The 20,487-nt window shown below is 39.6% G+C and overlaps 1 protein-coding gene across 2 annotated transcripts in view; it reads left to right on the forward strand.

The window, feature by feature from the left end:
* The window catches only part of LOC113510363 (myosin heavy chain, non-muscle), a 49,935-nt gene that overhangs the window by 24,164 nt on the left and 5,284 nt on the right, over window positions 1-20,487 (forward strand). For both annotated transcript variants that reach the window (XM_052903483.1, XM_052903484.1), the window contains 16 exons: window positions 6-239; window positions 2,417-2,587; window positions 4,516-4,678; window positions 6,024-6,162; window positions 6,738-6,869; window positions 7,417-7,582; window positions 8,552-8,655; window positions 9,198-9,326; window positions 10,034-10,282; window positions 11,368-11,538; window positions 12,344-12,478; window positions 14,361-14,480; window positions 15,479-15,598; window positions 16,157-16,306; window positions 16,812-16,994; window positions 18,311-18,474. In XM_052903483.1, coding sequence (XP_052759443.1) covers window positions 6-239; window positions 2,417-2,587; window positions 4,516-4,678; window positions 6,024-6,162; window positions 6,738-6,869; window positions 7,417-7,582; window positions 8,552-8,655; window positions 9,198-9,326; window positions 10,034-10,282; window positions 11,368-11,538; window positions 12,344-12,478; window positions 14,361-14,480; window positions 15,479-15,598; window positions 16,157-16,306; window positions 16,812-16,994; window positions 18,311-18,474 — 2,530 coding nt within the window. The remainder of the gene's footprint in view (window positions 1-5; window positions 240-2,416; window positions 2,588-4,515; window positions 4,679-6,023; window positions 6,163-6,737; window positions 6,870-7,416; window positions 7,583-8,551; window positions 8,656-9,197; window positions 9,327-10,033; window positions 10,283-11,367; window positions 11,539-12,343; window positions 12,479-14,360; window positions 14,481-15,478; window positions 15,599-16,156; window positions 16,307-16,811; window positions 16,995-18,310; window positions 18,475-20,487) is intronic.

Genomic DNA, 20,487 nt, shown 5'->3' on the forward strand with positions numbered 1-20,487 from the left:
GGCAGGCAAGCGCGAGGAGGAGCTGGCGGCGGCGGCGGCGCGCGCGGACGAGGAGGCGGCGCTGCGCGCGGCGGCGGGCAAGGCGGCGCGCGAGGCGCAGTCGGCGCTGGCGGACGCGCACGACGACCTGGACGCCGAGCGCGCCGCGCGCACCAAGGCCGAGAAGCTGCGCCGCGACCTCAACGAGGAGCTCGAGGCGCTCAAGTCCGAGCTGCTCGACTCGCTCGACACCACCGCCGGTACGCGGCTCGCATTGTAATAACAATCACTTTATTGCGTAAGGGGGCATACATTCATTACGTGAGCTCACAATAGCGGGGGGGAGGGGGGAGGGGTCTAATGAATTCTCACCAAATCTCATTTAAACCGAGAGAGGGGGAGGGGGATAATTAAAAATCTCACGTCAACTTCAAAAAATATAAAATATGAAAGATATTACTAAAATATTAAAGATAAACGTGGACGTTTCCAGTGATTGTCTTCCTGCACTACTAGAAATCCCAGATGATATGTGTCCAATTATTTCGATTGAAAAAGTACACGAGTCTCCGTGGATTTAGTAAAAATTTTTAAAGTGTTGTTTTTTATGTTTTTACTTTGAATTTTATTTAATTTAAATAAATTAATTATAGTATACCTGAACGATTTATTATTTTCCCGAATAATAAATATAAATTAAGATTAAAATATTTTTTGCGTCAATCTCACGTAAGGGGAGGGGGGGTCAAGGCAAATCTCACTAAATCTTACCTAAGGGGGGGGAGGAGTCTAAACTGATCGAAAAAGAGCTCACGTAATTAATGGATGCCCCCTAACCACGATTGTAACAAACTCACCACTGGAAATTACAGTAAAGGTAAGCACGAATCCGTTTGTACATTTGGATCAGCTTAAACATCTGTGTCTGAACTAGGTTATAGAACCTGTATCTCAGACAACAGCGTTCAACCCTCATTACATAGTATAATATTAGTTCAGCTAAATTTTTACTACCACATATAGAATGTTGATTTTATATAAGGTTAATTTATCTAATTATACCTATTGGTAATAATGAAAATTATGCGGATCTCTTCCACCAAACTTTTAGAAAAGGAACTCTTTGTTCGAACATTCGCGGCAATTTTATTATGTTTACTTCATATGGCGTGAATTTACAGGGTATAGAGGAATAACACCTGAGTCCTCAGGAATGGCAACGCATGGGGGCTATCATGGGCGAAACAGTATACTCTGTTATGTCCATAGTACTGCTCATGTCTATACGCGACGATTACCACTTTCCATCAGGTGGACCGTCAGACTGTTTGCCATTCTAAGTAGTATAAAAAATAAAATAAGAAGTTTTAATTAAATAAAGACCTTGGGACAAGTATGTCCTTAGACAACCGTTCACTTTGAAAGATCAAGAGAGACTGACTTGAAAATGGCTATTGATCGTCAAGAGGAGCAGAAATGCTGTCTCAAGTGGGTAGAGTGCCAACGCAGCATTAAGCCCACCAGTGCTAGGGTATAACAGCATACTGCGCACACTACATACACTGTACATACAAAGATATTAAAAAAAAATCATATGAAAGCTCGTAATTAAGAGCTTTCATATGAATTTTTTATTAACTTTTACTAATAGAAATAAAAACAATATTTTTTATCTCTCTATCTTTATATTTATTTTAGCATCACGAAAAAATCACTGCAACAAAGTGAATGCAATTTTTGCATATGTATTCTTAAAAATTTAACTCGAAATGTTTGTTTTATTATTTAGTTTTCATAATTTACACGTACGTACAAAAAGTAACTAATAAATATAATTACATTAGTTATACATATCACTTAGACTCAGATTCACACGTCACAGGATTCTTTTTCATGGATGACAATGGAATGGTAACCTCGGTATATGCTAGCAGACCACTAGCGAAGGATGATAGGCGAGAATGAAAAAGCAGGTCAGTTAGCCTATCGTGATGATAATACATCTGGGATTCAGCACAATGGTTTCCAGGGGGGACAACGTGAGGGTCGACCTGACAAGACATATTACTAGTAATAGGACTGGTTAGTACGCATCACTAACAATCACCCCCCTTACTCGACACACACGATATAGGTTTTTTTTTATGGGTGATAATGGAATGGTACCCGCGCTATCGGTATACACCGGCGGGGCACCAGTGAAAGATGATAAGTGAGGATGAAGTAGGTCAGTTAGCCCATCGTGAAGAATTCAACGAGAATTGTTCACGATGGTTTCCAAGGGGAACCACGTAGAGGTCGACCTGATAGGGCATATTGCTAACAATGGAGCTGTCAAACTCCATTGATAACAACCCCTTTCCCCCCCACACGTTATAGGTTACATACAAAATACATTTCAAATTAATAATATATAAAAAAAAAATCCATACAACAGCTCAGCAAGAGCTAAGATCGAAGCGGGAACAAGAGGTGGCGGTGCTGAAGCGCAGCTTAGAGGAGGAGGCGGCCGCCCACGAGGCCACGCTCGCCGACCAGCGGCACAAGCACTCGCAGGAGCTGCAGCAGCTCAACGAGCAGCACGAGCAGATCAAGAAGGCCAAAGCCGGTCAGTACTAGTCATAGTTTCGTTCCGCTTACCATCAGGTGGGCCGTGTGCATGTTTGCCACCTCAGTGGTATAAAAAAAATAGTTTTGTTCTAATATTACACGTTAGAATCTAAATAATGTAATGGACACACACAATGCATTTTATTTATATTACTTTTTATTATTATTTTTAATAAGGAATTTCGCGACTGACTCTTGGCCGCAACAGAATATCAGTGTTTTGCTCTTTTGAGGGCAAAGCAATAAACTAAACTGAGTTGTGACCATTTTGTGTTACTATGGCACCTACACGCATGAAAGAAGAAAATTGTTATTTTATATATTATGCTTTTTTTTTTCATTCTTTTATTTTTTTTTTTTACTTATATGTCTATATTATGTGTATGTTTGTATTGTAATTTGTGTGCTGTAAGTGATGTCAATAAATTATCTATCTATCTATCTATTTAAATAGTCGTTTACAGTGCGGTTTTAGAATAGTTTCCTCTTGTAAACGCTCTGGCTGTGGAATGAGTATAAAGAGATTTTGAATGCTGAAGCTGGCCAGTAAGGTTCAATACTGTTAAGAGTTTTGTACAGATCTATGATAAATTATAAGATTCAGTAGATGTAGATATATTTTGTATACAACGATAGATAGGAACATAAGTCGTATAGTAACAGTGTTTGTCTATATGATTCGCATCATAGATATAGGTCAACGTACTGTATGTGCCTCATTATATTAAATCATAGATAGAGAATGCAACCATAGATACTTATCTTTTATCTGTGCATTGTATATTTTAATTTCAGAATTAGAGGAATAAAAACTTTTGACGTATCGTAGTAAAAAAAAAATCCGCTAACTCCAAATTCGAAAATAGAAAGTCATTCAAACATCAAATTTTCAGAATATATATATATAGTCTGCGATTTTTAGTTGAATTTTCGTTGAATTTTTGTGTATTTGTTTTTTAATTTTATTATGTACTAAGCGGGTATACATATGATGTGTAACGCGACGGAGCGTAGGCAGAAGAACGTGAAGTTTGGTCTGTCGAAGGACGATAACTTCGAGGTGGAGGGCGCTGGGTTCTTGCAGGAGGGTAGCGCCTTCCACTCGGCGCGCGACTACTGGCAGCACGTCTGCCGCTTTGGCGGCGGCAGCGTTCGGGACGCCTCGTTCTGCTGTTAGTGCCGGGGATAGCTTGATACGAGAAAACAATGTTTCTCTGTTAATTTAGGGCCTGTATAGACAAAACAAGACTATAGAGGATTTAATTCTCCGTTAGGTTTGGTAATGTTGTACTTTGATTGACGAAAAATGGGGCCAGAACTGTTCTTCGTTTGTTCTTTGTTTGTTTTTCGTTGCAATTTTATTTAAATTCTTAAGTTAGTTGAGGGGTGATAGGTAAATGATTTATTATTAATATGTAAATATGTTGACATGTATATAATATGACGATATAAGTAAAAAGTGATATTCGGTTTTGTTTTGTGTTCGTAGCACAATTAAATAAATTTTGTAAACCAGAAGGCCTACCATGAAATATTTTCCGAAATTTCGGGCGCGAACGAAACAGAAATCCGTTGTTAAAATTACATAATACATGCCGTTTAAAATTATTAAAAATATTAAAATATCATTCCTCTGGACAATTAGGATAGGATTTATGATGAACGAAATGTTAAGCTCCATTTACTGGGTCGATTTTGGTACGAACAAAAACACGAAATTGAGCTCGAAAATTCGGACTTTCGTTTCATGGTAGACCAGCAGATTCTGGTGAAAAGTGTGAACAATATTTAAATATTATGTACCAGCAAATAAATCGTTCATATGATTATCAGAATATATAATTGACAAAGGGAAGCTAGTAGTAATAGCTTGGCAGGCATGTGCCAGTTTGTCAGTGACTGAGGGTCCTTGTTTGCGGTGCGCAGCGCTGGAGAAGGCGAAGGCGAGCCTGGAGGCGGAGAACGCGGACCTGGCGACGGAGCTGAAGGCGGCGGGCGCGGCGCGCGCCGACGGCGAGCGGCGCCGCAAGCAGGCCGAGGCGCAGCTGGCCGACCTCGCCGCCAAGCTGCAGGACGTCGACCGCACCAGGTGAACACTACCTACCACCTACTACCTACTACATACTACATACTGCTGTGCTGTACGGCCCTCTCATGACTCCTAGGCCCTCCCTCCTAGGCACACTGATATTTACTGAGGGTAGATACACAGTAGCTAATGAATTTGTGCGATGTACACGGAATGAACGCTGTTTACTTATTAACCCTTTAACTGGTAGAAGCAATTTTGTGTCTCGGAAAATTATAAACTAGTTTTTTGGGTTTATTGTGGGTACTTTAATAACTTTTATTAGAGAAAAAAAAAATCATATTTAGTGGAAGAAAAAAACATGGTGGCAATGTTCTTGCCAACACCAGTATGGTATTGGTGCTACAAAGTGGAAAAAAATCATAAAAATGTTGGTGGCGGCACACATGTTGCCACTACCAGTAAAAGGGTTAAAAGATGATTTATTTAAGTTGTTTGCAAGCACACACAATGATATATTATAAGATGATTAAAGTAAAAATATACAAATAAGATTTTTAAAATGAGTAAGCACGGTGCGTACGTAATAAGCGCATAAGATGTCACCACGAAGCTAGCCGCGTTGCGAAAGTGCTGCGGCCGCAGTCGGCCGCTATCTTCATGCAACTTCATTTTGGTGTTGCCGCAATGTTCATAGGCGGAGCGGAATAATATATTATTACAATATATTTCACGATATTTCCGCTACACTCCAATAAGCTTAAGCGCAGTTGATCGAGCTCGCTGCCAAGCTGCAGGACGTGGACCGCACCATGTACCCTGCCCTCCCCCACCCTCACGCCACATCCTCGCACTACATACTCCAATAAGCTTAAACGTAGTTGGTCAAGCTCGCCGCGAACCTTTGCGGCGAGTTCCTTATCATCGTCAACTCAGCCATTATCTGTTCACTGTTGAACATAGGTCTCCCCCATAGACTGCTATAAAGAACGGTCTTGAGCCACCTGCATTCGCTGACTCCCTTCAATGTATTTTTTGAGGATTTGAGGTTGTCACTCTATCTAGTGGGGAGTCGTCGCACATTGCGTCACGTATGGGTTTTTTTTATGGTTTGCTGTACAGTATTTAAGCCATCCCGTCCTCGTTATTGGATACGGGTGATGGAATGCCTATACAAGAAGGTACATGGTGGGCGCAGTTTAGACGCAATATTTGAGGAGCATTAGGAAGGTACTACGGCCGGATACTGCGACAAATGAGTATGTGGTCGGCCCCCGAACTGGCAACCTCTGCTGTCTACCGGTCCTCAATTCGAGGGAGTACCGATCACCGGCCGTCACTGGGGAAGTTTTGTTGGAGCTATGCGATCAGCTGGTGTATAAGACTGTATGTGGCGACTGCGCAGGGCGGAGGCGCAGGAGAAGTGCACGCGGCTGCAGGCGGAGGCGGAGCAGGCGCTGCAGCAGCTGGAGCGCGCCGAGCTGAAGGCCTCCGCCGCGCACAAGCAGGCCGCCACCGCCGGCGCACAGCACGCTGAGGCCCAGGTACCTCCTCGTCATAACAGCTGAACATAAGCCTCTCCCTTGGCAGGTTTTGGCAGTAGTTGCCGCGCTTGGCAACTGCAGTCAGGCTTTAGAGATGTTTTAAGAGGAATGCTACTGCCCTATCTTCGCCCTCCCTTAGTCGCCTCTTATGACACCCACGGGAAAGGAAGAGGTGGCCTATTCTATATCAGACGGTCATAAGCCACAGGTTTTTTTTTATACAACTTAGAAAGGCAAACAAGCTGATGGCCTACCTAATGGAAAGTGGTAACCGTCGTCTATAGACATGAGCAGTACCGTGGACATAACAGAGTATACTGTTTCGCCCATGATACCCCCCATGCGTTGCCATTCCTGAGGACTCGGGTGTTATTCCTCTGTACCCTGTAAATTCACGCCATATCCCACCCTTCAAACCGAAACACAGCCATGCAAACACAACTGCTTCACGGTAGAAACACAAATGGGACAGAGGTACCGAAGCAATCGACTTTTGTACAAAGTCTCCCTCTGGTGAAAATTATTGTTATTCGCCCTATATTGGAACTGTACTAATAAACTCGTGTTTCCCACAGGCTCTCCTCGAAGAGGAGACGAAACAGAAGCTGTCTCTGCAGACGAAGCTCCGCAACGTGGAACAGCAGTTAGAGCAAGCGCGCGACCAGCTCGAAGAAGTGGAGGAGGCTAAGAGGAACTTTGAGAAACAGGTACAGTTCATTTTACTGGGTTGGGCAATCCAGTATTCTACGTGCATTATTTTTCTTGTTCGCACAGATGTGATTGGATATTTTAAAGGATGTTTGTTTGTTTGTAACACTTTATTGTACAGTAAAGTCTTAAATTATAGGTAACAAAGTTCTTAAGAAAAGAATATGTACAATAGCGGACTTATCCCATAAAAGGGATTTCTTTCTGAGTGTATACATTATGTTATGTATGTATGTACATTTGGAATCTAGAACATTTCTTTTCTACAAACGCTGTCATTTAAAAAAGAAAGAAAATATGGTCAAAATATGTATTGTACTATGTCCATAAAGGACATAGGATAATACGATTATGTCAAAAGTCTTTATGTAAAACGTGTGGCCTAGAAACTTGAACCCAGATGGCGACACCTTCACATGGTAGTAGTAATAATTGACAGAGATTAAAGCATTATTTTTAAAACTCATTTTAATTTCAATTACTTTGTTCAGTTATATATAAGATAAATTTATAAACAATATGTCTAAATAATATATCGCATACTAGGTAACGGCCCTGACTCAACAAGTGGCCGATGCAAAGAAGAAGGCAGAAGAGGAAGCAGAGGTGGCCGCCGCACTCGAGGAACAGCGCAAGAAGCTTAGCAAAGATGTGGAGGCGCTGTACCGACAGATCGACGAGCTGCAGCAGGCCAACGACAAACTAGATAAAAGTAAGTATATTGGTTATCATAGCGTATTTCATGTTGTCTATGGTAGTGTAGAAGGAGGTCTGTGGCTACTGCATCTACCAGTGCTGACAGGGAGCCGGTACCAGAACCAATCATGTGGTAAAATAATGTCAATTATGTGTTTGTCTATGGTACTGCTCATGTTTGTAGACGACAGTTACCATTTTCCGCTAAGAACAAAGAATTACATAGAAGGAATGATAAAATTGTCAGTTCGTAGCAGGCTAGTGTATAGAAAATGTTATACGGCCGTATAACCCTACCAAATTCAGATACAACCTGCTTGCATACTTTGTACATAAACTGTGTCGAATATATAATCTAGTAATGTAAAATTTGTCATTGACAAATGATTGACACATCAAAAATTTCTATACACTAGCCTGCTATGAAATGAGAAAAATAGCAACTGATGGTGTACCTTTCGTCCCCTTTTTACTAATCATATTTGCATAAGAAGAAAGGAGGCAACCATATGATTTACAGATTTTATTTTATCATTCCTTCTATGTAATTCCATGTTTTTAGGGTTTCCGTCACGTGAGCTGTTAGCATATTTCTTGTTCTAAGTATCATAAAAAAAGTACATATCAATATGAAATCAGATGTGACGTATATAAGTTACAAAAAAAGTCGCCCATGATACCCCCCATGCGTTGCCATTCCTGAGGACTCGGGTGTTATTCCTCTATACTCTGTAAATTTACGCCATATCCCACACTTCAAACCGAAACACAGCCATGCAAACACAACTGCTTCACGGTAGAAACACGAATGGGACAGAGGTACTCAAGCCTTCGACTTTTGTATAAAGTCACCCTCTGGTAATTTGCATAGATATTCGTATTTCACACTACATTCCATCGTCGGCCTCATATTTTATGAAATAATATGTCATTAATAAATATTATGATCAGGTTTTTAATTGTGGCACAATTTCTTTAATTACAGGTAAAAAGAAGATCCAGGCGGAACTGGAGGATACGAACATCGAGTTGGAAGCGCAACGCGGCAAAGTTATGGAGTTGGAGAAGAAGCAGAAGAACTTTGATAAGGTAATTTCTATTTAACTTGCTTTTATAAAAAAAAAAATTCTTGTATAGTTATAATTGGGTTGTCAAATTATTTCAAATTCATGTTGAATTTATAACAACTTTAAGAAACGAATTGAAAAATACATAAGATCATAGTTATGTATTTTTGGGCTCAATATTAATTTGTTTTGTAAAAAAAAAATCTTACTACTTTATAATTGAAGCTACAATGGGTTTTAATTTCTGATAATTGATAAATTGAATGATTTTTTCATTTAATAACGTAAACCTTTATATAATACCTTATAATACATTAGTATCACGGGTGAAACAGTATACTCTGTTATGTCCATGGTACTGCTTATGTCTATAGGCGACGGTTATCACTTGCAATCAGGTGGGTTGTCAGCTTGTTTTCCATTTTAAGTAGTGTAAAAAAAAAATAGTGTATATTTTTTTAGTGTACATGAAAGCATATGTACATATACTTTCGCACGTGGCCGCGTGAGTTCGCATGCGAACGCGTCCGAACGTGCGGACGTGAACTGAGGAGTATTCCGCAGGTGGTGTCGGAGGAACGTGCGGTGGCCGAGCGGTATGCTGCCGAGCGCGACGCGGCCGAGAGGGACGCCCGCGACAAGGAGACCAGGGTGCTGTCGCTCACGCGGGACCTCGACGAGGCCGCCGAGAAGGTACTGTCGCCCCTTTACTACCACTCAATCACCCTTACCGGTCATTCAGCCAACTATTTAATATTATTCCATTCCAAACAGGACTTTTATAAAAAAAAAATGATTCAGAAATGCTTATAATTTTAGTTAATTTTTCAATTATGTTGGTAAATAAAATAGATAGTTCTCTAGTGAGAATACTTGCCGAGAGGTTTAGATCATTATTAGTGATTAAGTATTAACATAGTCTTTACAAACAACACTTACTAACAAAAATGGATCAGTTATCTAAAAAAAAATGAAAGAAATTGCAAATTAAAGTTACACTGCTGTTCTTACAGTGATGACGTCACAATATGACGTCACAGTATATAGTTTAATTGTATATATAATATGTATTTGATATTTTTGTTCATTACATGTTTTTGTATTTTATGCACGAAAAATTATTAATTCACTCTTGCGCCACCTGCCCTTTTCTATCTGTTCTCCTTTAACCAAAGGTTGTCTGTAAGAGATTGCCCTAGCGATAACACTGCCTTTTGTACCTTTGTGTGTATATTTTAATCTGTATTTATGTTACTGTATTTCACTTGAATTATTCACTTGTCATTGTATATTTTTATTTATGGTGCAATAAAGAGTTAAATAAATAAATAAATATGTCCGAAAGTCATTCCTATCCCTAATTGGATCCCATACATTACATCTGCAACATATGCCCCCAGATCGAGGAGTTGGAGCGCACCAAGCGCCTCCTCCAGTCCGAACTGGACGAGTTAGCGAACACGCAAGGCACCGCCGACAAGAACGTACACGAACTTGAAAAGGCGAAGCGTGCGCTCGAGTCGCAGCTGGCCGAGCTGAAGGCGCAGAATGAGGAGATCGAGGACGACCTGCAGCTCACTGAAGACGCCAAGCTGCGCCTCGAAGTCAACATGCAGGCCATGCGAGCGCAGTTCGAACGCGACCTACAGGTACCAGTTGATATTGTTCACTAGCTCTTTTCCCGTTACCTCAAACGCATGGATGTTTAAAATAGAAAAATCAATTAATTTAACCACTTTTAGATGGTATATCAAACATATACCTGATTTTTGGAAATACAATTGAGAAAATCGCATCCAATTTAGTGCAATAGATGCCGGAAAATTATACAAATAGATAGATAGACAAACTTTTTTAAAAATATTGTTTTGCGTTTAATTGCATTGATTAAGACCTTTCATATTTATTTTTCTCAAACATCTTCAATGCCTGTATATTGTCTAATTTCATAAATTTATTATACTAGCAATAAGTAAGTAAGATATTGTGGAATGAATAATAATAATAATAAACTGAGAAAAAGAGAAAATATCTCGACCTGGCTCACGATGTGACCGAAATGTGGGGGGTGACGTCCACCGAAATCATTCCAATCGTTTTGTCGCTGAACGGTCTTATCCCAACCAGTCTGGAACAACATCTCAGACGGTTGGGATTCCGAGGCGGCTCACTCTCGGGAAAGATGCAGAAAGCGTTGCTCTTAGATTCTGCCCGCATTCTGTACGCCGGTTTCTCTCCCTGGGGCCCTGAACCCCGGCAGACTGTGCTTCTGAGAGTAGTAGAATCTACGCAGTATAATAAAATAGTTTATAATTTTAATGAGTTACCGCTTGCAACTGTACCTTCATGTACGTACTTGTTTTATATAATTTGCTTTTTTTGTTTTTCATTCCTTTATCTTTTTTACTGGTTTTTTTTTAAAATGGATGATAATGAAATGGTAACCCCGCTTGCGCTATCGGTATACGCTGGCGGGGTACCAGTGAGGGATGATAGGTGACAATGAAAAGGCAGGTCAGTTAGCCTATCGTGATGAACTCACTTGGAATAGAACACGATAGTTTTTAGGGGGAACCGCGAGGAGGTCGACCTGACAGGGTGCATTGCTAACAGTGAGGCTACTAATTCCCATTTTGAACAATCCATTATCCCCCCTTTAACTGTGTATTACGTGTATGTTTGTATTGCAATTTGTATGGTGTAAATGATGCAAATAATGTACGTACATGCGCAGGCCAAAGAGGAGCAGGGCGAGGAGAAGCGGCGCGGCATCGTGAAGCAGCTGCGCGACCTGGAGGCCGAGCTGGAGGAGGAGCGCAAGCAGCGCGCCGCCGCCGCCGCGCAGCGCAAGAAGCTCGACGCAGACCTCAAGGACGCCGAGCAGGCGCTGCACCTCGCCAACAAGGTGCGCCTCCACACCACCTCAACATCACCTCTCCTATATGCTCCATGTGCAAACCATTATTAACTTCATTTTCTAAACTGCTAGCACTTAAGCGATTAATTATTAAATGATACGTTTAGAAGAATTGGAAGAATTTTAAGTGGTCACATACTCAGCGGTTTCAGAGATTTTTTCTCCCACAAACATCCTCGGGTTATGGAATGAGCTCCCTGCCGAGGTTTTCCCAAGAGATTACAGCATGGGGTTCTTCAAAAGGGAGGCGTAGAGGTTTCTTGAGGGACGGCAATGCATGCGTAATACCTCTGGTATTGCAGGCGTTCATAGGCTACGGTAACCACTTTACATCAGGTGGGCCGTATGCTTGTTTGCCACCTCAGTGGTATAAAAATAAATTGGCAGAAATAAATCTAGTGTATTTTGAACAATTTTGCAAATATTGTTCAAAAACTTGTTTTATAGTTTACACACGATGCTTTTACAGGATGTTTGTATTGGTTTTTTAATCTCAGTAATTTAAAGGCCTGCATTTACATTATAATAAAGGATAAATAGAAACTGTTAATATGGCAAATTGCTACCCGCTATTAGCATAAAAATATAATCCAGTCTGTTCAAACAACCTGTATAGTTTAACTTTAAATTTTTTCAATAACTTTAGTACCGGTTTTTAATTTTATTCAATTGAAATTATGGAAATCAAACATGTTTAGTTATTTGGCATAATTCATATTTCTTGTTTTTAATTTATTTTTTTTATTTTGTCATATTAAATTAACCAAGTTCTCTCTGTTCTGGTACGGTGCAGCTGAAGGAGGATGGCACGAAGCAAGTGAAAAAGCTGCAGCAGCAACTGAAGGAGGCGGCGCGCGAGGCCGAGGAGGCACGTGCCGCCCGTGACGATGCAGCCGCTGCCGCACGCGACGCCGACCGCCGTCTCAAGGTGACCTGCGGACACGCACTCGCACTACCACACACACGCACAAGCGGTACCGCAGACATGCACTCGCACTACCGCACACATGCACTCGCACTATCGCACACATGCACTCACACTATCATACACACGCTCTCGCAAATGCACCTACTGCACACATCATTTTCACTACTGTATATATGCATTCAAACTGCCGCATAAATGTAGTTACACTACTGTAAACATGCACTCGTACACACGCAGTCGCATTATCACACACATGCACTCGCACTACTGTGTATACGCACTCGCATTATTGTATACACGCATTCCACTATCACACATACGTACTTACTGTATCGCTCACGTGCATACACTCAGTAATACAACCTCACATGCATTTGTTCTATCATACACACTGCACATGTACTTGCATAGTAATGCCATACATCTCATGAGAACTGTTGTTGTGCCAATTGTCAAGTGTAGGACTGGTGATATTTGTGACAAAAGTAACTACCGCCCCATTTCATTAGCCACTATCTTGGCGAAAGTACTTGACAGTCTGCTTAATGCGCATCTCAGGGGAAATGTTAAAATACATGAGGCACAGTTTGGTTTCCAGCCTGGACTTTCTACTGAGAGTGCTATATACAGTGTAAAGCAGACTGTCAAGTATTATTTAGAACGAAAGACACCAGTCCTCGCGTGCTTTTTGGACTTGTCAAAAGCCTTCGACCTGGTGTCTTATGAGATCCTGTGGAACAAACTTCAAAAGCTGAATATTCCTACTGAACTGATTGGTATTTTTAAGTATTGGTATGATAATCAAATTAACGTTGTTAAATGGGCGGATAAAATATCTGAAGAGTATGGATTGGAGTGTGGGGTGAGACAGGGTGGTATATCCTCGCCTACACTTTTTAATATATATATATGAATAGCCTGATCGCTGAGCTCAGCAGTATGCATGCGGGCTGTTACATAGACGGGATTGCTGTGAATAACTTGAGTTACGCTGACGACATGGTGCTGCTGAGTCCATCAATCAGAGCTATACGTAAATTGCTAAGCGTGTGTGAAAAGTATGCTGAAAAACATGGTCTGAAATATAATACACAAAAAAGTGAATTTATGTATTTCGGTCTAGGTAGTAAGAATCCACAAATCCCGCCAATTCTTCTAAACGGTGTTCCTCTCAATAGAGTGACTCAGTTTAAATATCTAGGACATATTATTACCGATGACTTGAAAGATAACGCTGACATTGAACGTGAACGCAGGGCGCTGGCTGTAAGGGGTAATATGTTGGCTCGCAGGTTTGCTCGTTGCTCGACTGAAGTCAAAATAATATTGTTCAAGGCATATTGCCAATCTTTTTACACGAGCAGCCTGTGGGTTGACTATACACAGCGGGCATACAGTGCTCTGCGTGTTCAATACAATAATGTTTTCAGGGTGTTGTTACGGCTGCCACGTTTTTGTAGTGCATCCACAATGTTTGCAGCGGCATGGACAGATGACTTCTATGCCATCAGACGCAAACGGATTGCATCTCTTTTATACCGATTGCGTGGCAGCAGTAACGGCATTCTGAGGGCATTATGTAATAAATACGATAGCCCGATCCTCTCATTGTGGGTCAAAATTATTATAGGGGCTATAAAATGAATTTTGTATTTTTTTCTCTACTAACATAGTTTAAGTCAATTGTTACTAACAAAAATGGATCTTAGTAATCCGTAAATAAAGAAAATATTAATATTAATATTAATATTAATTACTATTACGCCCGTGTTTACATTACCACGTACTCCCACTACCGCATACACGCTCTAGTTACCTGCATCTGATTTTGATTATAGTTAGTTGTAGGTAGTGTAAGTACAGGTATTGTTTGCGTGCGCAGGCGCTGGAGGCGGAGGCGCTGCAGCACGCGGAGGAGCTGGCGGCGGCCGAGCGCGCGCGGCGCCAGGCCGAGGTCGAGCGCGACGACCTGCTCGACGAGCTCAACAACTCCTCCGCCAAGGTACGGCTCCCCGGCCTCCTAAAAACTACCTCAATCAAAAAGAAACAAAGTATCAAATATAGGTACTTCTATACTTGATTCTGTATTTAGCCGAAATCTAATTATGTAAATGAAAAATAAAGTATTCAGTCCCTACAACATCTTTATTTTATATATAAAATTCTCGTGTCACGGTGTTTGTTACCAAACACCTCCGAAACTTTACCGATTTTTTTGAAATTTTGTGTGCATATTGGGTAGGTCTGAGAATCGGCCAACATCTATTTTTCATACCTATCAATGATAAGGGTGACCCTCCCCAAAATTTTTTTTTTATTTTTTTGGCAAATTTTTCCATTTTTATTATGATTTAGCATTGAAAAATACATACAACTTTAAATTTTCATCGTTTTATGATCAATCCCTGTATTTTAATTGCGATTTTTATATTTCGTAATAAGTGGTAAAACAACGTTTACGGGGTCAACTAGTAATTTTATAAAATACATGAAAAAAAGAGTCGAGGAGGTCACGAAATATTTTTTCCAATTAGGGGTTCGTGTCATGAAAAAGGTTGAAAAACACTGTGCTAAATCATACTTATTCCATTTTTTGCTAATTCATGAATCTCGCCCATACGGATAGAACATTCATATGAATATTAAAATACAGTAAAACCCTTCTTTGCATAATGGTGGAAATTTACATCATAACATTGAATGCCCAAAAATTATATAAAAGAACATGTTCACTTTAAGTTGATCGTGTCTAGTATACCTTTTTAATATACATTGCAGGAAAAAAAAAACATAGCTGTCAAATATATTTTTTTAAACATTTTTCTTTTAATTTTGAACACGAATTATATCACCTTGGTTTATTTCACCAATAAAAAAATCATGCAAAGAAGAGATAAATTTCTAGGGTAGTTTTTTACTAATAAAAATTTATCAATATTTATTCAGTTACTCCCCTATATTTGTAACAAGTTCCTAATGTCTTATTGATGCACGTGACAGGGCACACTTCTCGTGGACGAGAAGAAGCGCTTAGAGGCGAGGATAGCGGCGTTAGAAGAGGACCTGGACGAGGAGCAGTCCAACAATGAAATACTAAACGACAGGCTCAGGAAGGCGCAGGTAAGGTTACATTATGGGAATACTGCAAGTTTATTTTTAGTACTTTTAGATAATACTATTTGTTCTTTATCTGTTCCTGATTATCACAAATTGAGTCAATAGTCATTTATTAAAAAAACAATGTACATTGTGTCTAAAATAAGGGATAATCATACAAAAAGCATTACATTCAATTGAATATAACAATTATTGAATAACAATAATAATAAATATAACAATAAACAATGTCAACTTATATATATATATATATATATATATATATATATATATATATATATATATATATATATATATAAGAGGAATAACACCTGAGTCCTCAGGAATGGCAACGCATGGGGGGTGTATCATGGGCGAAACAGTATACTCTGTTATGTCCATGGTACTGCTCATGTCTATAGGCGACGGTTACCACTTTCCATCAGGTGGGTTGTTAGCTTGTTTGCCATTCTAAGTTGTATAAAGAAAAAAATTAATGGTCATCCTTGATTAATCCATATAATACACTGAACAATTGGTAAGATCAGAGATATTGATGGTCGTGTACATGATTGTAAACAGATGCAGATCGACCAAGTGACGATGGAGCTCGGCACAGAGAAGTCGGCGACGCAGAAGCTGGAGAGCAGCAAGCTGGTGCTCGAACGGCAAAACAAGGAGCTGAAGGCCAAACTCGCTGAGCTGGAGACCGCCGCACGCACCAAGACGAAGGTCAAACATCCTAGCATAGACAAGAGATAGACTTCAGATTCTAGCATTTGACGCTTTATTAAAACAATTACTTAGAATAATTGGAAAAAAAAATTACGTAATTTGCTTGCTTGAAGATTTTTTTATTCATTATATGTTTCTATCACCAAGTAATGTCTAAAAATTCTGATTTAGTTGTTTTGGCTCTAAAGGTGGAATATGGCAGTGAAAAAATTGGGTACTTTTGTCTCAAGATCTCTCTAAGATTGGCAATGCGCAAATATTACCTCTGGTGTTACTAGCATTGCTTATTATATAGTAATTATTGCTAGTAACACCAAAGAAAAATATTCGCCTTTACTATTTTTTGTAAAAAAAAAAATATTAGAAGTAACGTTTTTATATGCGATTGGAAATGGCAAACAAGCTGTCGAAAAAAGTCACTATTGTCTGTAGACATGACCGTTATAGCTTTATTTTCATTATAATGAACACTGTGACGTTAAAACTGTTTGGTTTCTTGCAGAGCGTGATCACATCTCTAGAGCTGAAGGTTGCCAACCTGGAGGAGCAGCTGGAGGCGGAGTCGAGGGAGCGGCTCGCGCAACAGAAGGCGTCGCGTAAACTCGACAAGAAGATGAAGGAGCTAGCTCTCCAACTTGACGAGGAGCGTCGCCACGCCGACCAGTACAAGGAACAGATAGAGAAGGTAACACTTGTGGCGATTCAGTTATATAGTGATTTGTGGTGGGTTTTATAGGAGACAAATGTAGGTGTGACAAGGATAAGGAAAGGATATAAGGACTCACCGTCTTGTCGTGGGCTATCATATGATGTCCTGTGCATTGATTCCTTCCGTCACTTTATCACCAATGTACACACAAAATATTGTCTACAAACACAGCACTTCAAATTATGAAAGCGGTAACCACATTTACTGCACAACAATGTTTTAATATTTTTTATACGTCGATTGCAGAGGTCACATTGACGGTTAAGATTGAAGACAGCTCTGAAGTTTCTTATAATCTTCCAGCGTCCTCATTGGTTGTTGTAACTCGGAGGTAAAGACGATGACGGTGGTTGATATAGATAGGATCAAGGGAAACGAATTTAGCACTAGGTGCCGATTATTATACATACAAATCGTTATTAATAAGAATAAATTTATAATAATATTATTTAAAAATAAATAAAATATATAAATAGTTTGTATTATTCTTTGTGTATACATATCTTATGTGTTTATACAATATATGCAGATCGTATGACTGGCTATTTTTATTTTTAAAATAACACAATTAACATGGAAAGGTTTTGCTGGACGAAATCTCTTATTAGAGATAAGCTCGCCTTTGTACATTATGTTTCAAATGAATTGTGATTAACATTATGTTTTGTGTACAATAAAGAATAAAATAGAATAGAAAATTAAGGGAACGCGCGAACAATTTGTGTACACAGACAAAAGTTTACTACTGTCATATTTGACGAGACGGATTAACTAAGATTAGTTGTTTTATCCGGCTATTTCACCACCAACTTGTTTGTGCTACTGTGTATGAGAGGGTTATTAGCCTAGCTTAGACCATCAGTTTCCATTCTGGTGGCAAAGAAAATGTAATCATTTAATTTGCTATATGTCGTGTGGCCATTTCAGCAATCATGAGATTGGTATTTTGTGCACAAAAGTGTGACGAGTTTAGCTTTTTTTTTAATGGGTGAAAATGCAATGGTATACCCCGCCTTCGCTATCGGTATACGCTGGCGGGGCACCAGTAAGGAATGATAAATAGGTAAAGATGAAGGCAGGTCAGTTGGCCCATCGTAAAGAATTCAATAAGGATTAACCACTAGGGGAACGGTATGGAGGTTGATCTAATAGGGTATATTGTTAGCAATGTGGCTGTTAGAACCCATTACTAATCATCCCTTTCTCCCCCGATGAGTCTTCCGTAGTTCAGTTGCTGTTTGCAATGATTGTTTTTCAGTGATTGATTAATTAGCTTATGTGGTGGTGTACAGATGAACGTGCGCGTGAAGGCGCTGAAGCGGCAGCTAGACGAGTCGGAGGAGGAGGTGCAGCGCGAGAAGGTCGGCAAGCGCAAGGCGCAGCGCGAGCTCGAGGACCTGCTCGAGACGCACGAGACGCTCACGCGCGAGTGCAACAACCTGCGCAACAAGCTCAGGTGACCACGCACGACCACGCGACCACGCGACCACGCACGCACGCACGCACGCACGCACACACACGCACCATGTTACATAAACGTTATACACTATGTTCAATAAACACAAGAACTTTATTAGTTAGTAATTTTATAGATATATTTTAACAAAAAGATATACCCAAATATACGAATATATCAATGGTGTTTCGATATGTTCTAATAAGGGCAATATTTTACAGGAGACATAAATTATTTTGAAATTTAATCCAAGTGGGAGACTTTGTATAAAAGTCGATTGTCGAGGTACCCAACCTCTGTCCCATTCGTGTTTCAACCGTAGAGCAGTTGTGTTTGCATGGCTGTGTTTCGGTTTGAAGGGTGGGATACGGCGTGAATTTACTGGGTATAGAGGAATAACACCTGAGTCCTCAGGAATGGCAACGTATAGGGGTTATCATGTGCGAAACAGTATACTCTGTTATGTCCATGGTACTGCTCATGTCTATAGGCGACGTTTATCACTTTTCATCAGGTGGGCCGTCAGCTTGTTTGCCATTTTAAGTTGTATAAAAAAAAGTTTCATATTTAAAATAATGTTTTTAATGTATTGTAAAAACTACTTTTCTATCTTATAGAAAAGTGAACAAATAATTTTTAAGTTATTTCTACAACTGTTTTATAAATGTTGAAACGTTTTAATGCTCAACCGTTGATATGCTAAATATGTCAAGTATAAACTCACACAGACAAAGAAACAGATAAATCGTTACACGCTAATTGAAAGTTATTACACATCAGTATATCGTTTCCACTTACTGATTTTGCTGCCAAAGGTCTCGCATACATACTGAGGGCGTACTGTGAAGTGTTTTCCGAAATTTTGGAGCAGAAATCAACACAAATTTGGTATTAAAATTACATGATACATACCGTTTTATACATGTTAAAAAAATATCAAAGTATCGTTCCTTTGGACTTATAGTAGGATTTATGATGAATGAAATGTTAGATTCCATTTATGGGGTATTCGACCCCATATATTGATATGAACAAAACAACGGAATTAAGTTCGAAAATTCGGAATTTCTTTTCATTTCTTTTCCCCTATTTTTTTTTTTGAAAGGTTTTGGCAGGCGGTATGGCAATGAAATTACTAAGTACGGTTATATACAATCCAGTTACAAAGATCGGTAATATTCGAGTAATGCCTATGATATCGCAAATATTTATTAGTGTTGATAACCACATATATTATTGTTAGTAATGGAGACTGAGAATCCCATTGCTAGCAATATACCCAACCAGGTCGACCTCCACGCGGTTCCCCCTGGAAACTATCATGGTTAATTCCTGATGAATTCATGATGATGGGCTAACTGGCCTGTTTTCATTCTCATCTATCACCCTTTTAAATAAATAAATAAATATCTATCGATACCCAATATATAGATATCGGATCGGTATCGATATTACCCATGCCTAGAACGAAGTAACGGGTGAACAGCTAGTCAAATATAAAACTATTGAACTCAATATACTGATACTGATTCAGATATTTACATTACGAGAGTGGCTTTCAAATATGTGGTTTTTTTTTTGATGGGTGAAAATGGTATGGTTACCCCGCCTGCGCTAACGGTATACGCTGGCGGAGCACCAGTGAAGGGTGATAGATGAGAATGAAAACAGGCCAATTAGCCCATCATGATGAATTCATCAGGAATTAACCATGATAGTTTCAAGGGAGAACCGCGAGGAGGTCGATCTGTTTGGGTATATTGCTAGCAATGGGATTTTTAGTCTCCATTACTAACAATCCCTTTCTCCCCGGCATCTATTGGTTAAAACCCCTCACATTATTTATAATTTAATTGCATTAATTAGGTAAAATAATCAACAGTATCGAGTACTATGTGGTATTTTTGAAATTTAAGAAATATCTTATTCTATAATTCGAAGAGAATAATCATGTGAAATGTAACGACCATATGTTATGTTGTCAGTAGGCCAACGTTATCCGATTGGGAGGAT

This window comes from Galleria mellonella, unplaced genomic scaffold (assembly GCF_026898425.1).
Source record: "Galleria mellonella isolate WM207_F2 unplaced genomic scaffold, CSIRO_AGI_GalMel_v1 utg139, whole genome shotgun sequence".
NCBI classification, from domain to species: domain Eukaryota; kingdom Metazoa; phylum Arthropoda; class Insecta; order Lepidoptera; family Pyralidae; genus Galleria; species Galleria mellonella.